A 19,648-nucleotide genomic window follows, 5' to 3' on the forward strand; every position below is an offset into this window, starting at 1 on the left:
CATTTTTTTAGGGAAACGTAGCCATTAAGATGCCCAAAATGCCAAATGATTTTTGCCAATGTTTTCATAAATTTTAAATAGTTTTTTGGGGTGGTGGCGTGATAACCTGCATGTGTTGATAATTTTCAGGAGGAGATGGAAAGTATTGGGGGAGGGGTAAGAAAAAAAGTTTTTTTTTGTGAAAGGTGCATTCACCTCACCCTGTTAGGGTACCACAAAAATGCGATTTCCAATGTCCTGTAAAGGACAAGGAACCACGACGACGACGACTTAGCCAATAAGATGTACTTTGAGGTGGCTCATTCACATTTTTGCCAAAGATGCATTTTAACCCCACTAAATGACCTCAAACCTTAGCGTGGCGTAATTAGCTGCACTTACCTTATATCATATTCTTTTAAATACTTACAACTCGCTTTATAATAATTAATAAGTTGCTAGGCTTGCCTGTGGATGTTTTAAGTTACCTACTCGTAGAGTAAGAAGATGGGTAGTTTGTACAGGGTGGCCAGAAATATCGGGTACCCCTAAGAAAGTTTTTCATTAAAAATATAGGTTGGCAATGTGAAATAGGTGCATATGATTGGTGTAATGTTATCTCTCCAGTCCAACAACCAATCATGTGTTATCATTATTACTCGTATCATCATACACTGTGACCAACCGAAATATTTAGTTGGAAAACTTTTTTAGGGGTACCCGATATTTCTGGCCACCCTGTATTGTGTACCTATCTCACACACAGATTACACAGATTAATTATAAGTAATTATAATTAGTTGGTATAATATGCTCAATTACTTGTTTTACACTAACATCTGTGAATAAAAACCATAAGTAATTGGTTTGAAAAGGCTTTCTTTATTTATACTTAGTATAATAACTTCTCACTGTGTTCATTGAGGTAGAAAGGATTGTCTATTCTAGAGCTAGCCAGGTATAATTTGGTAAATGTTCCTTCTCAAAGGAATATTTCTCAGAAAACCACCTTAGGAGAAAATTATCATAATCCATTCTTCTAGCAGTCCAGTCTAACCCCACTGTTACAAAACAACTTGACATTTTCATTTTTTCTTCAAAAAATGTTTTTCTTGCAATGTTGATAAGAAGCATGCGCTAAAGAATTACAAAAAAAATCTGTAAACTTGTTTTGAAACTTGAATTACTCGATCTATAAAACGTATTGTTTCATTTGCTTCAGATGGGTACTTTCAAATTACCTTTTATTTCAAATTTTCAAAAAAAAATCCAAAAAAGCAATGTAATTTTAAAATTTTAGCAAAATTATGATTTACTGAAAAAACAGGGTGAATTGCGTGTGTGTGTGTTAAAAAAAAATAATCCCTACTTTGGTGACCTCCAAGTTCTGCTACTTCGATCTAACAATACGCAACACGATTTTTTTTTATAATACATTACATATATCTACCAATATAGGTAGCGAGGTACCTATTTAATCAAATCGAACAATCTCTACCCAGACGACTTTACGTATTGTTAACGATTTACCATTCTTACATGAACAGCTGATTTGACCTGGCGTTCAAATATCATATGATGACTTGATTTTACCATGTTTTTGAGTAAATGAATTTTCCATTTGACGCGTACTCGACTCCAAACTGGATGCATTATTTACCTGAACTGTTGAAAAAAAAGATACAAGTACCTAGGTACATTACATGGCTCCATAAGAAGTTCGAATGCTATTAAAAATCTCATATTTCCTGACAAGAAATATCCCAACCCAACTCGCATCAGAATTTTTGAACCGAGCAACGTTTTGAAAATCATATACCTAGTACAAAAATGGAAAAAATTGAAAATCTCTTTGATCTAAAAAAGTAAAATTTAGCCTAGCATTATTTACTATTTTTTTGACCCTCCGAATGAATTGGTAACGGTTTCAAACCGTTTAGAGCTGTTCTAGAGCCTCCAGAAAATTTCTAAGAGTTGAAATTTCCACAGAATTTTACCAAATAATATTGGAATTCTAAGAACTTCAGTTTATAACCGAATTTTTCAAATGGTGGGTCGTCCTTTCAAAGCCTCCACTGAATTTTTGTTTTTTTTCCATTCGTGAAATCATCAAACAAAAGTACTTTTAGGTATAGTTTCAAACTGAATCACGCCGAGTTTCAGAAAAAAAAACGTACAATCGATCTGTTCGTCAACATGATCTACAAAGCACGAATCACGAGCTTACTGGAATTTTCGATTTGTTGCAAAAGGTCCTAGAAGTCAATTTTGCTGAAATTATTATTTCATTCTATTTTTTGCTCAAATAAGATTTTTTTTAAATGCACCTAAAATCGAAAAATGCATTTGAGCACTTGAAATTTTTGCTGGTGATGTATCATTCTTCGCTCTTCCAAACGAGCTTTGTCCAGTTCCAAAATTTTATGTGCCAGTTGGGATATACTCGTACTCGTACTTCCCTTGTCAGACTTACCGTTAAGTCGACGACGCCGCAATCCTCGCAGTATAATGGAATGTGCCATTGCTGATTCGATGTGTCTCATTATCGTCGACGAAAATTTCGATAACCAATTGGTTATTGGAATTGAAAAGTTTCGAGGAAATTCAGTAATCGAGTAGTCCTTCGCTTTAAACATTGTACGGTTCTTTGACATGTCAACTAGCATGGAAAGTCGATTAATTGTGAAATTTATCGCAGCGATTTGTTTTTTGAACTCTGGCTTTTCCTTGCCGTATCTCAAGACCATACTTCCATAAATATCATTAATTTGTAAGATGTGATAGTATTTCGGTTCTTCCTTCGGTACACCATGTTCAATTTTTAATAAATCGAATCTAAGGTTTGGTGGATGTCGTTTGGCCTCCAGTGATTCAAAATTCGATAAACCTACGATCCTAATGTCGCTGAAGCTGATTAGTTCGAGAGCAATAGGAGGTAATAAATAGTAGAACTTTTCTTTGTTAGCGTGAAAGTCTGGATATTTTGAGATAATTTTATGATTAGGCTGAGCGTAAGGGCTGTCTCTCAAACATTGCGAAAAGTTCTTGTTACTAGTCATACGATGTTTTATCATCTTTGGAAGTAAGTTATTGACAATGTACACCATCTTTTGTCGTTCTTTATATTCGATTTCGTAATCACGAATTATTGTGTTGTCCTGAAAAATCAAATTCTTGTTTCAAACAATTGTGCAGCTTCAGCATTCACTACTGAAATGAATCATTAGGTATCTAATGGTGCTAGATTTACTTCATAATGATCTGAATGCTCTACTCACTCCTTTAATGCCTTCAAAACCAAATGAAACACTGGTGTTGATCTTCTTATCTTCATCACCGTTAGTTAAGTGCCTGACACATACCGATATGTTGTTGATTTCAAGAAATCCTGAGAAATAAGCACAGTCGGAAATATTTTGCCACATATGCACCATCCCATGTATAAAGATTGACATATTGCTGACGCCTACAAACTGCAATGTGAAACATACCAAAAAAAATAGGCACAAATTTCGGTTTGATCATTGATTTTAAAGCTATACCTTACCCAAATATTGTTTTTCTATATTACCGTTTCATTTTTTGAAATGTTCCAACGAACTGAATAACCTGAATTTTCTGTTATTATGAAATATAAACGGCTGAAGAAAACGAAGTCTGAGAAACGCTTGCTTTTTACAGGATTTTCAGCGGCGTAAAAAGCAAGTTGCGGATATAATATGCTGTTATATAATCCTACTGACAAATGATTAGCGTGTAACGCGTCTTTGATGGAATCATGAACGACATCTGTAATATCATATTTTTCAGATGAATCGATTATTGACCTTACGGTGCTGAATTCTGAAACAAAAGTAGCACAATTAGATAATGGTGTGCGAGGTTTCTTTCCAAAAAATGTTGGCTACTGAATTTCAAGTTACGAAGAAAGTAGATAAGTAGGTAATTAGATACCTACTTATTAATGTAGTGCTATTTTTGAATCGTATATAAGTACAATTCTGGTTTATGTATATCACTTACCTTTGAATATAAATAGAATAAAGAAACATATCCTCTTCGTGTAATTCATCTGGTCAATTTATGTAGTTCGTAAAGAACATCCAACGAGACGACCACTTGTGAAATTAATACTGATAATATAGTTGTTGTATTTACTGAAAAATGATACGCATCTTAAAGATTACAGAAACAGATTGGTTGGTTTCGCAATATTTAAAAATTTCAAGTGATGCACGAGCTTGATTCATGAGATTATAGAAAATCTGATAGCGAAGTATCTATTTCAAACTTCAGTGGAATGGAAATGTACACTTGATAGGACATTCTTAAAATCTATTGAACGGTCATAAAAAAACAGAAAAAAACTGTAAAATCTTTAAAATTTAATTACTAAAAAAGTTGAAAAAATACATGAAAATCATCTGAAAATTGCTAAACATCGAAAGATGAAGTTGGTTCAACTGGCAGACAAGGTGACTTTAAGAGACCACGTAGATGGACCAATTACCTTTCAGAGTCCAGACAGGCGACTTAAAAGGCCACATAGACGGGACAATGACCGGCAGTCAAGATATTAACGACCTTGAGAGGTCAGAGAGACGAGAAAACGACCTTAAGAGGCCGGACAGCCAGATAGATCACTCCGAAAGCCATGGAAACAGGTCAATGCCCTTGAAAGGACCAGACAAGCAGGCAACCAGACAACCATGGCGAGCTATACTGACAATTCAATGACCCAGAGAAGCCAAAAAACCGGGTCTATGACCTTAAGATGACAGAACAACTTTAAAAAGCCAAACAGATGAGTCAATGATCTTGACAGACTAGGAAGGTGGGTGGGTAGACGACTATGAGAGGCAAGGCAGGTGGTCAGTGACCTTGAGAAGCCAGACAGATGGGCCAATGACTTTTGAGAGGCTAGACAGGCACGCAGATAAAAAAATCTTTCAAATTCTAAAATTTTAAAATCCAAATAATCAATTCCTTGCATAAAAAAAATCGGTTTTGATTCTCTCAAAATACACATTTTCTAAAGTTGTCGTACTCACTTCGCTCGACTGCCTGACTTTTTTTTCAAAATCAGCAAACCTATTCCTAACAAAATCGTTTTTAGGCTTCTCGAAATCGAATTTTCAAAAACTTTTGCCCTTGTTTCGCTCTGGCCGATTTGTTTCTCGTTTTAAAAATATGAAAAACTTCACATTTTGGGCCCCTAAGAATGTAAAAACAGATAATGAAATTCATTATAGTTCATATGGATATGATATCAATCAACAAAATTGTGGAATATCCTTCGAATGCTTCGGAGCTCAGCATTTTAGCGAACAGATTTCAAAAATTTCCGTAGGACAAATTACAATGAAAAATTAGACTGTGACATTGGAAAAAAAATTAATCAAGGTCGTCGCGAGAGTGGGTTAATCTATGTTTGGGGGGGGGGGGATTTCCAGGAACCTTGTAAACAAGACCAATATAAAATTTCTCAAGTCTATGTTCAACTTCCTCGACCACAGTTCAAACAAAATGCTCATAAAATATCCACCTGCTCATCTTCTATTGCAAACAACTTTATTTGAGAACTCATTTAGAGGCCAGATAGGCAACTTGAGAGTTCACATAGACGAGCCATGATCTTCAGAAGGGCAGATAGGAGATAGGCGACAGACAGCCAGGTAGGTAGACCTCTTTGGGAAACCAGAGAGACAGGTCAATGACCTTAAGAGGCCAGACAGGTGAGCAGGGCAGGCGACTTTGAGAGGCCACATAGACAGGCCAATGATCTTCAGAAGGGCAGATAGGAGATAGGCGACAGACAGCCAGGTAGGTAGACCTCTTTGGGAATAAACCTGAGAGACAGGTCAATGACCTTAAGAGGCCAGACAGGTGATACTGACAGTTCAATGACTTTGAGAAGCCGGCTGAATGGGACGAATAACCTCAAGATGACAAACAGAAGACCGGCCGACAGACAACTTTGAAAAGCCAGACGGGCGAGTCAATGATTTAGAGGGTCTAGAAAGATGGACAGACGACCATTAGAGATAAGACAGGTACAATGACCTTAAAAATCCAGACACACGGGCCAATGGTCTTGAGAGACCAGACAGGCCCGCAGACAGCATTGAGAAGTTAGAGAAGTGGGTGATTTCGAGATGTCCGACTGACAGACTACTTTGAGAGGCCACATAGACAGGTCAATATACTTTAGAGACAAGACAGGAGAGAAATGACCTTAAACATTTGGGGAGAGGGGCCAATGACCTTATAAGCAGATACCTCGATAGACCAGACAGGCGGACAGACGACCATGAGATGCTAAACAAGTAGGTCAGTGACCTGAAAATGTCAAAAAATACGGGTCAATGACCTTAAGAGGTCAGGCAGATAAACAGTCAGACAAATATTGGGAAACCACATCTTTTTGAGAATAATTTAAATGGCAATTTATTACTTTTTTTCAAAGTTCTTAAACTTGGGATTAAGTGAATCTTTTCGATCGATAACCTCTGATTTGAACAAAGTCAATGACCTTAAAAGGCCAGGCAAGCAGGCAGCCAGACAACCATGGTGAGCTATACTGACAATTCAATGACCTAAAAAATCCAGAAAACCGGGTCAATGACCTTAAGATGACCGACAGGCAGGCAGACAAACAGACAGACGGGCCAACAGACAACTTTAAAAAGCCAGATAGACGAGTCAATTATTTTGAAGAACCAGGAAGTTGGATAGATGACCATGAGAGGCTAGACACAGGCAGGTCAGTTACCTCGAGAAGCCGAACAGACAGGCCAATAACCTTGAGAAGACTGACAGGCATGCGGACAGCATTGAGACGCTAAAGAGGTGGGTCCGTGATATCAAGCTGTCATAGAAAGCCCAGTTTTTTTTTTTTTTTTTTTTTTTACTTCTCAATACACAAATTTTTGAAAGCTTTTGTCCTCGCTTCGTTCGGGCTTGTGTTCTTTTTCAAAATTGAGATTTCTAAGAAACATGATATCATTCAACTTCCAAAGTTTTTAAATGAAAAAATAAACTTTTCTCAAAAGTATCGTTTTACGCCTCTCGAAATACAAATTTTCAAGAGCTTTCGCTTTCACCTGGGTCTGTTCTCTTTCTTTTTTCGAAATTAAACTCCTAAAAAATCTTTCAAATTCTAAAATTTTGAAATCCAAAAAATCAACTCTTTGCATAAAAAAACATCGCTTTTAGTTCTCTCAGAATTTTCTATTTCGAAATCAATTTCCTAGAAAAAATCGTTTTTAGGTCTCTCGAAATCGAATTTTCAAAAACTTTCGCCCTTGTTTCGCTTTGGTCAATTTGTTTCTTGATTTAAAAAAAAGGAAAATTCACATTTGGGTTCCCAAAAATTTTAAACAGAAAATGAAAATTTTTATATGTCGTATGAATATGATATCAATCGACAAAATTGGTATATTTTCCCTACATCATTTGGCAAATTTTCAGTCAAACCCGCACCCTCCCTTTTCACTCTCTTTCTCAGAAAACCTCTACATAGTTTCGTCTATTGAAATGGAGATGATTATTGCTGGGCTCGTAATTGCTTTCGACGGCCCTGGATCGGTATTATCTGCATAGGAATTACATAAGTACGAAAAGTTTGTTCATTTATTATCCACTCAAACATTATCACACAATAAATTTTTTTAAAAAATATGTACCTACTTAGAATTTTTAGTACCTACCCCTACACCTATCAATCAAATTAGGGAGATTATTTGCTTTCAGATTAAAAATTAGTTTCCAAGTTCCCCTTTACTTCAAACTTCCAAAATCCAAAAAAGCTTTGTAATTTCGAAATTTGAGCAGAATGATGGTGCAGGTAATAAAACACTGTATATTGCGCCTGTTTTTTTCCTTTTTATTTCTCGTATAATCGTACTTTGAAGACTTAGATAGCTTAGAGCAACTTGATCCAGTCCCTGATAAGAAACACAATTTCTCATAAAATATCTACCTGCTAATAAAATTCAACAACTTCTGGGTATTGCAAGCAATTTTATTCAAAAACTCTTCATGTATCATATGATGACTTGATTTTACCATGTTTTTGAATAAATGAATTTTCCATTTGACGCGTACTCGATTCCAAACTTGACGCATTCTTTACCTGAACTGTTGAAAAAAAAAGCATAAGTTGATTACATTGCTCCAATTAATGAAGTTGAATGCCATTAAAAATCTCATATTTCTTGACAAGAAATATCCCAACCAAACTGGCGTCACAATTTTTGAACAAAACAATGTTTTGAAAATCAAACAGCACAAAAATAGAAAAAATCAAAATCTCACTAAATTGATCTAAAAAGCAAAAATTTAGCCTAGTGTGTATTTATTCTTATTTTTGATCCTCTGAATCCATTGAAAACTGTTTCAAACCATTTAGAGCTGTTCTGGAGCATCCAGAAAATTTCTAAAAGTTGAAATTTCCACAGAATTTTACCGATGAATAATATTAGAAATCTAAGAACTTCAGTTTATAATCCAATTTTTCAAATAGTGAGTGTCGCCCTTTCTGAGCCTTCTGGAGTTTTGGTTTTTATTTATTTTTTTCATTCACAAAATCACCAGACAAAAGTATAATAAATTTCAAACTATGGCATATAGTCGGTCATGTTGGTCATCATAATCAACGAGCACCAATCACGAGCATACTAGAATTTTCGATTTGTTGCAGAAGGCTCCAGAAGTCAATTTACTGAAATTTTCATGTCGTCCCATTTTTTACCCAAAATAAGAGCTTTTAAAATTCACTAAAAATCAAAAAATACATTTTACCCCGTGGAATTTCAGCTGGTGTGTTTATGCACCATTGTTTGTTCTTTCGATCTAGCTTTATCCAGTTCAAAAATTTATGTGCTAGTTGGAATATGCCTCCCTTATCAGACTTACCGTTGAGTTGATACCGTAATCCTCTCTGCACGATGGAATGTGCCATCGCTGATTCGATGTGTCTCATTATCGTCGATGAAAATTTCGATAACCAATTGGTTATTGAAATTGAGAAGTTTTGAGGAAATTCACTGATCGAGTAATCCTTTGCTTCAAATGTTGTAAAGTTGTTTGATGGGTCAACTAGCATGGAAAGTCGATTAATTGTGAAATTTATCGCAGCGATTTGTTTTTTAAACTCTAGCTTCTCCTTGCCGTATCTCAAGTCCATACTTCCATAAATATCATTCATGTGTAAGATTTGATAGTATTTCGGTTCTTCGCGTTTATTTGTGAATAAATAACTATCGTTTGGTGGATGTTCTTTGACCTCCGTCGATTCAAAATTCGACAAACCTACGATCTTAATGTCGCTGAAGCTGATTATTTCGAGAGTAATCGGAAGTAATAAATAGTAGTATTTTTCTTTGTTCGCGTGAAAGTCTGAATATCTTGAGATGATTTTCTGATGAGGCTGAGTAGAAGGACTGGTTCTCAAACTTTGCGAAAAATTCTTGTTTCTAGTTATACGTTTTTTTATCATCTTTGGAAGTAAGATATTGATTATGTATACCATCTTTTGTCGTTCTTTATATTCGATTGCGTAATCACGAATTATTGTATTGTCCTGAAAAATCAAATTATTGTTTTAAATAATCGTGGAGCTTTGGTATTTACTACTGAAATAAATCATCAGGTATCTATAAGTGTGCTAGATTTACCTCATAATGATCTGATTGCTCTACTCACCCCCCAAATGCCTGCAAAACCAAATGAAACACTGGTGTTGATATTCTTATCTTCATCACCGTTAGTCAAATGCCTGACATGTAATGATACGTTTTTGATTTCAAGAAATCCTGAGAAGAAAGTGTAGGTTGAAAAATTTTGCCACATCCGTACTTGCCCAGTTATAAAGATTTTCAGATGGTTGAAGCCTACAAACTGCAATGTGAATCATACCAAAAAATACGCACGAATTTCGGTTTCATCATTGATTTTAAAGCTATACCTAAATATTGTTTTTCTGTATTACCGTATCATTTTTTGAAATGTTCCAACGAACTGGAGAGCGTGAATAGTCAGTTATAATGAAAACTAAAGCGCTGAAGCAAACGAAGTCTGAGAAACGCTTGCTTTTTACAGGGTTTTTATCCATGTATAAATAATGTTGCGGATATAGAATACTGTTAAATAATTCTGATTGCAAATGACCAGCCATTAACGCATCCATGACGGAGTCATGAAGAACATCTGTGATATCATATTTTTCAGATGAATCGATTATTGACCTCGCGGTACTGATTTCTGAAACAGGAGCAGCACAATTAGGTAAAGTGATGTGCGAGGTTTCTTTCCAAAAAATGTTGGCTGCTGAATTTCAAGTTACGAAGAATATGAATAGGTAGGTATTATATGTACAAAGGTCAATCAACAAGTAAGTTTCCCTTGTTCAGAAAATTAGGAAGGGAAATACCTAGGAACTTGGAATTTTCAGGGAATCTTGATACAACCTTTGAGCACCACTCTGCAAAATTTTATTCGGATCCGTTCAGTTGTTTGTTTATAATGAGAGTTTGAAGATGTGGTAGGAGTTTCATAGCGGGTCCGAGTTGAAACTTAAATTGATTTCACGATGGGGATTGTGCCAAATTTGCGAGGCATAGTGATGCACTCAACCCTGTTTTTGGTTACCATTGTGTTAAGGAACTTGCTTACATCACTCTTACACAAATTCTGACAATTCTTTTGATATGCAGCAACATGAACAGCGAAATTTTGTTTGTGATGCAGCACATTCAAATTTTGCATACTGAAAATGACTTTCAAAGTTCAATCATGTTTTTTAGGCAGTCAAATATGAAGCATCATGCTCACATATGATGTTTTTGATACTGATATTAAGATTATTGTGTATAATTTCATCAATTTTGGCTGCTGAGTTCGTTTTTGAAACACTAGTTGTGCAACCTACCCTGTGATCACTTATCACACTCGTGCGCTCTCGCTGGATTTTCGGCACCACTCACATATTGTTCAAATTAGGACAATTTTTTCTTCATGGAGGATCAGTAGACATCTGTAAAAATCCATTAACGTATTTTTTTCGAAATTAAAATTTTTTTTTACTCCTCGTTGAGCCACTTGAACCTCAGACACGCTATAAAACTCCTATCACATCTTCAAACTCTCATTATAAACGAACTACTGAACGGATCCGAATAAAATTTTGCAGAGTGGTGCTCAAAGGTTGTATCAAGATTCCCTGAAAATTCCAAGTTCCAAGGTATTTCCCTTCCTAATTTTCTGAACAAGGGAAACTTACTTGTTGATTGACCTTTGTAGATTCCTACTTATTTAGGTACCTAGTGCAATTTTTGAATGGTGTAAGTATAGGTAATTGTAGTTTATATCACTAACCTTCGAATATACTACATAGAACAAAGAAACATATCCTCTTTGTGTAATTCATCTGGCCAAATATGTACTTAAATCATAAAAAAATCATTGAACAGGATGGTCACTTGTGAAATAAATACTGATATGGTTGTTGTATTTACTGAAAACTGATACGCAAGGTATCTTAAAGATTATAGGAATAGATAGACCGATTTCGCCATACCGGTATTTAAAAATTTCAAGAGATGCTTGAACTGGCTCAAGAGATTATAGAACATTTGATAGTGAAGTTACCAATTTTTATTTCTCATATTACCTATGTGTATTTCAAAATTTCAGTGGAAGTGTGTATAAAGACATTATTAATATCTGTTAAAACTTTACTTGAAAAAAAAAAAAAACAAAACAAAACAAAAAAAACATTGTGAAATCTTTGAAATGCACTAAAAAAGTTATAAAAATTCATTACTGCGGAGGTAGATTCTGCACATTCGTGCACATGCAATAAACCTCGTACATAAGCTCATCAAATGAGCTTCACCTAGCTTCATTGAGCTTTGTGAGTACCTGGTGATTCACCGCCTCAGTACCTACTTTTTGGTTACAAACAAATAGGACAAACATTTACGGGACACACAATATGTACCTTAGTAAATAAAATTCCTTCAATTATTCATTAATACAATGTTTATTCATATTACATGGTTATGAATAATCTACTCAAGCTAATTATACTGAGCCTATGCAGTATTACGAAAGGAGAGATAGCATTCAAAATGTCTATAAGGAGTGCAAAGCACATCACCACGGGGAATGGGAACAATAAACGGATGTAGGAAGGTCCATCTACATTACTCTTTTGAAAGAGATTTGAAATAAGGATGAACTTGTAGTTTTACGTAATAACCATGCACCCAAGTGCATTTGACAATCTCAATCAGCGTAACTGGAACTCAATCTATTTCGAAATAGATCACTTGATCATTGCTTCACCAGTTCATATTTCGAAATATGACTGGACTTACGCAACTAGTTTGGACAACTAGATTTACGCAAATATGAGAATAGGTACGAGCCTATCTCATCTCTGGAACACCGATGTATACCAATGTTATCTCATTGGGAGTCGTCAAATGACTAGTGTTTGGCTCTTTTCTCTCACAACTCGTTGGTCATGAGAGAACTAACTCACCAGATGGCGCTTTTACGTAATTAATCGGCCAGATCTCGTATTTATGGAACTAAAATGAGTTGCAGATGAATGCAGAACAATTTTCTCTCACATAAGTGACAGAAAATACTGCAATTCCTCCCATTACATTACAAAGACCTGAAAATTGCTAAACTTTGAAAGAATTTGGCCCGACAGACAGACAGGCAGGCAGGCGACTTTAAAATGCCGCTTAGATGGGTCAACGACCTTTAGAGACCAGGCAGGCGACTTTCGGAGGCCATCAGGAGTGAGATGACCTTGAGAGGTCAGATAGGTATTCTTTAGAGGCTAGACTGGTAGGCCAGTGACTTTAAGATGCCAGAAAAAACAGGTCAACGACCTTTAGAGGCCAGCCAGGTGACTTTGAGAGCCCACATAGACAGGTCAATGACCTTGAGATGCTAGACTGGTAGGTCAATGACCTCGAGAGGTTCGACAGGCAGACAAACGACCTTTATAGTCTGCAGAGACGAGTCAAATTACTTACCTTCAGAGACCAAACAGGGCAACAGGAGACAGGCGGGTCAGTTATTTTAAAATGCCAAAAAAAGGGGCCAATGACCGTAAGTGGCCAGGAAGGCAGACAGACAGACAGACTGACGGACTTGGCAAGCAAGCTTTTGAGGCCTTTACATGACAATTTATTGATTTTTTTCGAGGGCTACGATTAGTGCCATTGGTCATCCCTTCGGAATAAGGTCATTCCATAGAAAAAATTTCAAAAAAATCACAGACCCTCCTTACCATTTTTTGGTCGAATTGACGTGAAATGACTCAGTTCTATTTCTTCTTAAAGGAAACCTCTGCTTAAGACTGCAAAACTGAAAACTGAATAATAGAAACTAAAACTACATAATATCATATACATTCCCCCCCCCCATTTGTTCTTGAACAAAATAGGAAAATACATATTAGAACCTTATAAAAAAGGTTCACCATGTCTGTATTGTTTCCTCAATTTAATTGTATACGAACGGAATAATAGTGACATTTGTTCTTGAGCGAATCTCAGTTCAACGTTCGAATCTTCGAGCCTTATAGATTCAATCATGATTTGGTACTTGTATTTTCTGAAAAAAAAAATTCATGGAATTAAAAGTTTGAGGGAAGGGGAGTGCACAAAAAAAGAATACGTGAAGAAAAGAGCACAAACGAATGACACCACTTTTACCCCACACCCCCCCCCCTACCGGAAAGTGGTCGTCTTGAGAAAATTGACCCATGTTTTGACATTTTTTCAAAGCATATTTTCCGAGAAAAACACGTCATTTCAGCTATCATATTAATACGACACTTTTGGTCATTTTTTATCAAAATCATCCTTCATTAATTTCCAGAAAATTACTCACTTTTCATATATGGCATTATCGAATTCGCAATAGCTGATTCTATGTGTCGCATCAAGATGACCGACGAAAATTCAGGTAACGAATCCAACAATAATGATTCGTGTTTGGAAGATGAATCTCCGAAATTAAGTTGTTTGATTTTGTACTTCTGTGCGTTCACGGTTATACTTTGGTTATCACGATTAAAGCTTATGAAAAGGTGATCTATCTCAAAAGTCACGAACTCTATTAGCGCCTCATGAATAATACAAGTCATAAACCCATCAATGTTCTTCACTTGCAGAGAAGTGCCGTTGAATGATTCGAAATTCGAGAGTCCTCGGATCGTGATATTTTTCAAATGGTAAGAATTGAGACTAATCTTGGGTATTGAGTAGTAATATTTTCGCTCCTTGCGAGAGAAATCCGGGTAAATTGATGAAATATACCGTTTCGGGTAAACCAGCAAACTGTTTGTTAATGCTTGTTTGAATTTCTTGTTGCGAGCCAAACAATGACGTGTTACTTTCGGTAACATGATGTGGAACTCGTAGAAGAGTCTTTGTGTGGTTTTTAATTTCGTTTTATCATATCCGGTAAGCCACGTTGACTATGGAATGTTTAAAGAAACAGTAAATTGATAAAATTTTTACCTATTTGATTCCGTAATTAGATTAGGTAGGTATTTCAACTATGACTGATATGAAAACTCACTTCATAATGCATTATATTGGCGTAGTCTATCTCGATTTTAATTTTGCTCTCATTTTGTCCAGTTGATGATTCAGTAATAATTATTGCGAACTTTGTGAATATAGGATTTGCTGAGAATCTAGCAACCGTCTTGTTCAGTGCCCCGATCATATTACAGTCTAAATAATATCCGAACCCGCTAAATTGTAATCGCTACAATTCAATACCATACGCAATCAATTAGTGTTTGAATCTTTCGTGTCCGTCGATTTTTCACGGAAATTGTATATGTTATTACGTATTTCATTCCTAGTTAAAGCGATTACCTACCTACTTAATTTTGTCAAATGATGCTTTAATGTTTATCGAAACCTACCGTTTCATTTTTTGCAGAATTCCACTGAATTGAGATAAGGTCGGGTGCGCCAACGTCACGAAAATGAAGGCCACGATAGATGATCTCATCGCCAAATATTTTGAATTTTCGAATGTTTTTGGTTTTATATTCCGATAAGCCGTGAAAGCCTTTTGTGAATGTTTTTTTTACTCGACTCCAGCCAGCTTTTTGAAATATTCCGTTGATGGAATCATTGAGAACTTTTGTGATGTCGTATTTCGAGGACTCGTCGAGTGCCCTTACTGATACAAGATCTGTAACATTCGGAGTTAGCGGAATTGTTGGTCAGTTTGTGTGATGGTTTAATAAGAATTTTCTTCTAGAAGAAAATAATCTATTCTTACCTTTTGCGATAAAAAAAATCAGCAGGGAGGTTTTCATTTTGAAATTCATGTTGCCGCCTATAAGAATATACAATTATACACTCATGCGAATTGAACCGTGATCACTTCGAAAACTTTCATCATACTTGTCTTGATCATTTGAAATCGAACGCCTTTATCAATAGAACCACTGAAACATTCGCAGTTATGATAATTTACTGGATACACGATTTATTCTTCTCGAAGGAAATATTGCTCAAATATTCTTACCTTTGCGATTAAAAAAAACCACATGAGGACCTTCATTTTGGTAGTCATTTTGCCTACGAATATTATACCTACTTATGCGAATGAAACCTTAATTATGGTACAGAAATGAAACGGATTCGAAAAATAATTTGCTGTACACATCGGATATCAATACTCACTTATCAAGACCGATTATTGATTTGAAAACTTTCATCATAGTAGGTACTTGTCTTGATCGATTCAAATGTTACGCAAAAGCTATGAGCACAAGATTATCATACGAGTAATTAAAAAATATTCCCTATCGTGTAGTTTTTTCTTTGACCGGAACAGCTCAAAATATCTACCTACAAATTTTCAAAAATTCTCACTCTCGCTTCATCCGCGGATCTATCCTTTTTTTTCCTAAATCAACGTCTTAAAAAAACGTTTTTAAGCTGATTTTCAAAATCGAATTTTCAAAAACTTTCACCCTTACTTCGCTCTGGCCAATTTGTTTGTTGTTTTAAAATGAAAAAAATTACATTTGCGACCTCAAAAAAAGTGAAAATTTTTATAGGTCAATGGTCATATGAATATGATATCAATTGACAAAATTTATATTTTCCATTCCCCCCCCCCCCCATCAGTCGGTAAATTTTCAGTCGAACTCCCTCCCCCTCACCCTCTCAAAAAACCTCTATATAGTTTAGTAAACTTGTTTTCCAAATAACAAATTCAATCTATCGCTTCTAAGCTCCCTTTCATTTAAAATTTTCAAGAAATATTGAAAAAATTTTCAAAAAAGCTATGTATTACATACATATTTTCAAAATTTGAGCAGAAAGATCTAATATACCTAACAGCTCCTGCTAGCTTGATCAAATCGCTAATAAGAAACACGCATTTTTCATAAAATATCCGCCTGTTAATCAAAGACAACTTCTATTGCAAACAATTTTATTTGAGAACTCTTGTGGACTCATCACATTAATTTATCATTAAGTATCATATGATGACTTGATTTTGCCATGTTTTTGAATAAATGAATTTTCCATTTGACGCGTACTCGACTCCAAACTTGACGCATTCTTTACTTGAACTGTTGAGAAAAAAGGGTACAAGTTAGTTACATTGCTTCAATTAATGAAGTTGAATTCCATTACAAATCTCATATTATCTGACAAGAGATATCCCAACTGGCATAATAATTATGAAATGAACAACGTTGGATCTAAAGATCATACAAAACTATATCACAAGCCAATATTTCAGATGCTAAACTGCATTTTTTGATTTTTAGTAAATTTTTGAAAATCAAATGTGCCAAAAATCGAAAAACTCAAAATTTTACCTCATATTTCCTGACAAGATATGCCTATACCTACTTATCTCAACCCAACTGGTATAATAGTTTTTGAACCGAACAAAGTTGGAGAAAGATCATGTGAAAATTCAAAAATGGAAATATCAAAATCTCACTGCATTAATCTAGAGAGCATAAATTTAGCCTAGTGTGTATCTACTCTTATTTTTTACCCCCCGAATCAATTGGAAACGGTATAAAACCGTTTAGAGCCTATAGAAAATTTCTAAAAGTTGAAATTTCCACGAAACTTTACCCAGCCAAAGACTCCAGAACGGCTTGAAACCACTTACAGTTCATTCACAATGTTGTACTTAATTAGGGTACGTACACGGTTAATTTTAACTTTACAACTTCATTTTGTGAAATTATTCGTGGAAATTCCAACTTTCAAAAATCTGCAACTAAGGCTTCTGAACTCCTCAAAATGGTTTGAAACAGTTTCCAACCAATGTGCTGGGTCTGGAGTAGGATGTATAAATATACCAAACAAATTTCAGTTTTATTGGTCAATTTGCAAAAATTTTTATTTCGCCTCATTTTTGGCTCAGATAAAATTTTTAAAAATTCACCTATTGAAATTTTGACCAGTTGGGATGTACCTTCCTTGTTAGACTTACCGTTGTATTTATTCCGGAATCCCCTCAGTACTGAATGCGCAATGGCTGATTCGAGATGACTCATTATTGTCGATGAAAATTTTGATAACCAATTGGTTATTGGAATTGAGAAGCTTTGAGGTAATTCAGTGATTGAGTAGTCTTCTGCTTCAAATTTAGTAAAGTTGTATGAAACGTCAATCAGCATGGTAAGTCGATTAATTGTGAAATGTATCGCAGCGATTTGTTTTTTGAACTCTGGCTTTTCCTTGCCATATCTCAAGTCCATGCTTCCATAAATATCATTCATGTGTAAAATCTGATAGTATTTCGGTTCATCGCGTTGATTTGTGAATAAATAACTATCGTTTAGTGGATGTTGTTTGACCTCCATCGATTCAAAATTCGACAAACCTACGATCTTAATGTCGGTGAAGCTGATTAGTTCGAGATCAATCGGAAGTAATGAATAGTAGTACCTTTCTTTGTTCGCGTGAAAGTCTGGATATTTTGAAATGATTTTCTGATGCGGTTGAGTGGAAGGACTGGTTCTCAAACTTTGCGTTAAATTTTTGTTACTAGTTATACAATGTTTTATTATTTTCGGAAAAAAGTTATTAATTATGTATACCATCTTTTGTCGTTCTTTATATTCGATTTTGTAATCTCGAATTATTGTATTGTCCTGAAAAATCAAATTCTTGTTTCAAACAATTATGGAGCTTGAGCATTCACTACTGTAATGAATCATTAGGTATCTAATGGTGCTAGATTTATGTACTTACTTCATATTGATTTGAATGCTCTACTTACCCCCCAAATGCTTGCAGAACCAAATGAAACACTGGTGTTGATCTTCTTATCTTCATCACCGTCAGTCAGATGCCTGACACATACTGATACGTTGTTGATTTCAAGAAATCCTGAGAAGAAAGTGTAGGCGGAAAAATTATGCCACATGTGTACCTCCCCATCTATATAGATTGTTATATGGTTGAAGCCTACAAACTGCAATGTGAATCATACCACAAAAATACACACGAATTTCGGTTTGATCATTGATTTTAAGCTACACCTTACTTAAATATTGTTTTTCTATATTACCGTTTCATTTTTTGAAATGTTCCAACGAACTGGAGAGCGGGAATGTCGTGTTATAATGAAAGCCAAGGCGCCGAAGCAAACGAAGTCTGAGAAACGCTTGCTTTTCACAGGATTTTTATCGATGTAATAATGATGTTGCGGAAATATTATGCTGTTCCATAATTTTGATGTCAAATGATCAGCCTTTAACGCATCTTTGATGGAATCATGAACGACATCTGTGATATCATATTTTTCAGATGAATCGATTATTGACCTTACGGTACTGATTTCTGAAACAAGAACAGCATAATTAGGTAAAATGGTGTGCGAGGTTTCTTTCCAAAAAATGTTGGCTACTGAATTTCAAGTTACCTAGCTACGATGAAAATTAATAAATAATTAGATACCTACTTACTGACGTGATGCTATTTTTTAATCGTATAAGTACAATTCTGGTTTATATCACTTACCTATGAATATAAATAGAATAAAGAAACATATTATATTTGTGTAATTCATCTGGCCAAATAAGTAAGTAGTTCGTAAAAAAAGATCCAACAAGACGGTCATTTGTAAAATTAATGCTGATATCTATGGTTGTTGTATGTATTTACCGAAAAATGATACGTATCTTAAAGATTATAGGAATAGATAGGTTGGTTTCGCCATATTTAAAAATTTTAAGTACCTAATGCACGAGCTTTTTCATGAGATTATAAAAAATCTGTTTGTGATGAAGTTACTAATATTCATGTATCTATTTCAAACTTCAGTGGAGTGGAAATGTGCACCTAATACGTAAGACATTCTTAAAATCACAAAAAAAAACAAAAAAAACTGTAAAACCTTTAAAATGTAATTACTAAAAGAGTGACAAAAATACGTGGTAATCATCTGAAAATGGCTAAACATCTAATGAAGTTGGCCCAACAGGCAGGCTGGTGACTTTGAGAGACCACGTAGATGGCCAATGACCTTTAGAGTCCAGACAGGCGACTCGAGAGGCTACATAGACGGGTCAATGACTGGCAGTCAGCAGATGAACGACCATAGGAGGCCGAATAGCCAGATAAACCACTTT

General features: G+C 35.2%; 3 protein-coding genes across 4 annotated transcripts; all 3 read right to left on the minus strand.

The window, feature by feature from the left end:
• Positions 1-841: 841 nt before the first annotated feature.
• On the minus strand, positions 842-4,161 carry LOC135834908 (uncharacterized). Its single transcript, XM_065348894.1, has 5 exons — positions 4,003-4,161; positions 3,551-3,822; positions 3,258-3,452; positions 2,453-3,137; positions 842-1,644 (listed from the first exon to the last, which is right to left on the minus strand). The coding sequence occupies exons 1-5, from the start codon at positions 4,049-4,051 to the stop codon at positions 1,544-1,546; spliced, it is 1,302 nt and encodes a 433-aa protein (XP_065204966.1). The 5' UTR covers positions 4,052-4,161; the 3' UTR covers positions 842-1,543.
• Positions 4,162-7,981: 3,820 nt separating this feature from the next.
• On the minus strand, positions 7,982-15,733 carry LOC135834909 (uncharacterized). 2 transcript variants are annotated; one of them, XM_065348896.1, is made up of 11 exons: positions 15,559-15,733; positions 15,435-15,478; positions 15,310-15,366; positions 14,945-15,219; positions 14,590-14,781; positions 13,897-14,485; positions 11,356-13,617; positions 9,971-10,242; positions 9,685-9,879; positions 8,896-9,562; positions 7,982-8,118 (listed from the first exon to the last, which is right to left on the minus strand). In XM_065348896.1, the coding sequence occupies exons 2-7, from the start codon at positions 15,445-15,447 to the stop codon at positions 13,595-13,597; spliced, it is 1,149 nt and encodes a 382-aa protein (XP_065204968.1). In that variant the 5' UTR covers positions 15,448-15,478; positions 15,559-15,733; the 3' UTR covers positions 7,982-8,118; positions 8,896-9,562; positions 9,685-9,879; positions 9,971-10,242; positions 11,356-13,594. The 2 variants fall into 2 exon arrangements, with proteins under 2 accessions (XP_065204968.1, XP_065204967.1); XM_065348895.1 differs by lacking the exons at positions 13,897-14,485; positions 14,590-14,781; positions 14,945-15,219; ... (1 more) ...; positions 15,435-15,478; positions 15,559-15,733 and having other exon boundaries at positions 11,356-11,514.
• A 726-nt stretch (positions 15,734-16,459) lies between these two features.
• On the minus strand, positions 16,460-19,188 carry LOC135834910 (uncharacterized). Its single transcript, XM_065348897.1, has 5 exons — positions 19,038-19,188; positions 18,586-18,857; positions 18,295-18,489; positions 17,503-18,166; positions 16,460-16,618 (listed from the first exon to the last, which is right to left on the minus strand). The coding sequence occupies exons 1-5, from the start codon at positions 19,135-19,137 to the stop codon at positions 16,518-16,520; spliced, it is 1,332 nt and encodes a 443-aa protein (XP_065204969.1). The 5' UTR covers positions 19,138-19,188; the 3' UTR covers positions 16,460-16,517.
• Positions 19,189-19,648: the final 460 nt, after the last annotated feature.

Source organism: Planococcus citri, chromosome 2 (assembly GCF_950023065.1).
Source record: "Planococcus citri chromosome 2, ihPlaCitr1.1, whole genome shotgun sequence".
In the NCBI taxonomy this organism is placed as follows: domain Eukaryota; kingdom Metazoa; phylum Arthropoda; class Insecta; order Hemiptera; family Pseudococcidae; genus Planococcus; species Planococcus citri.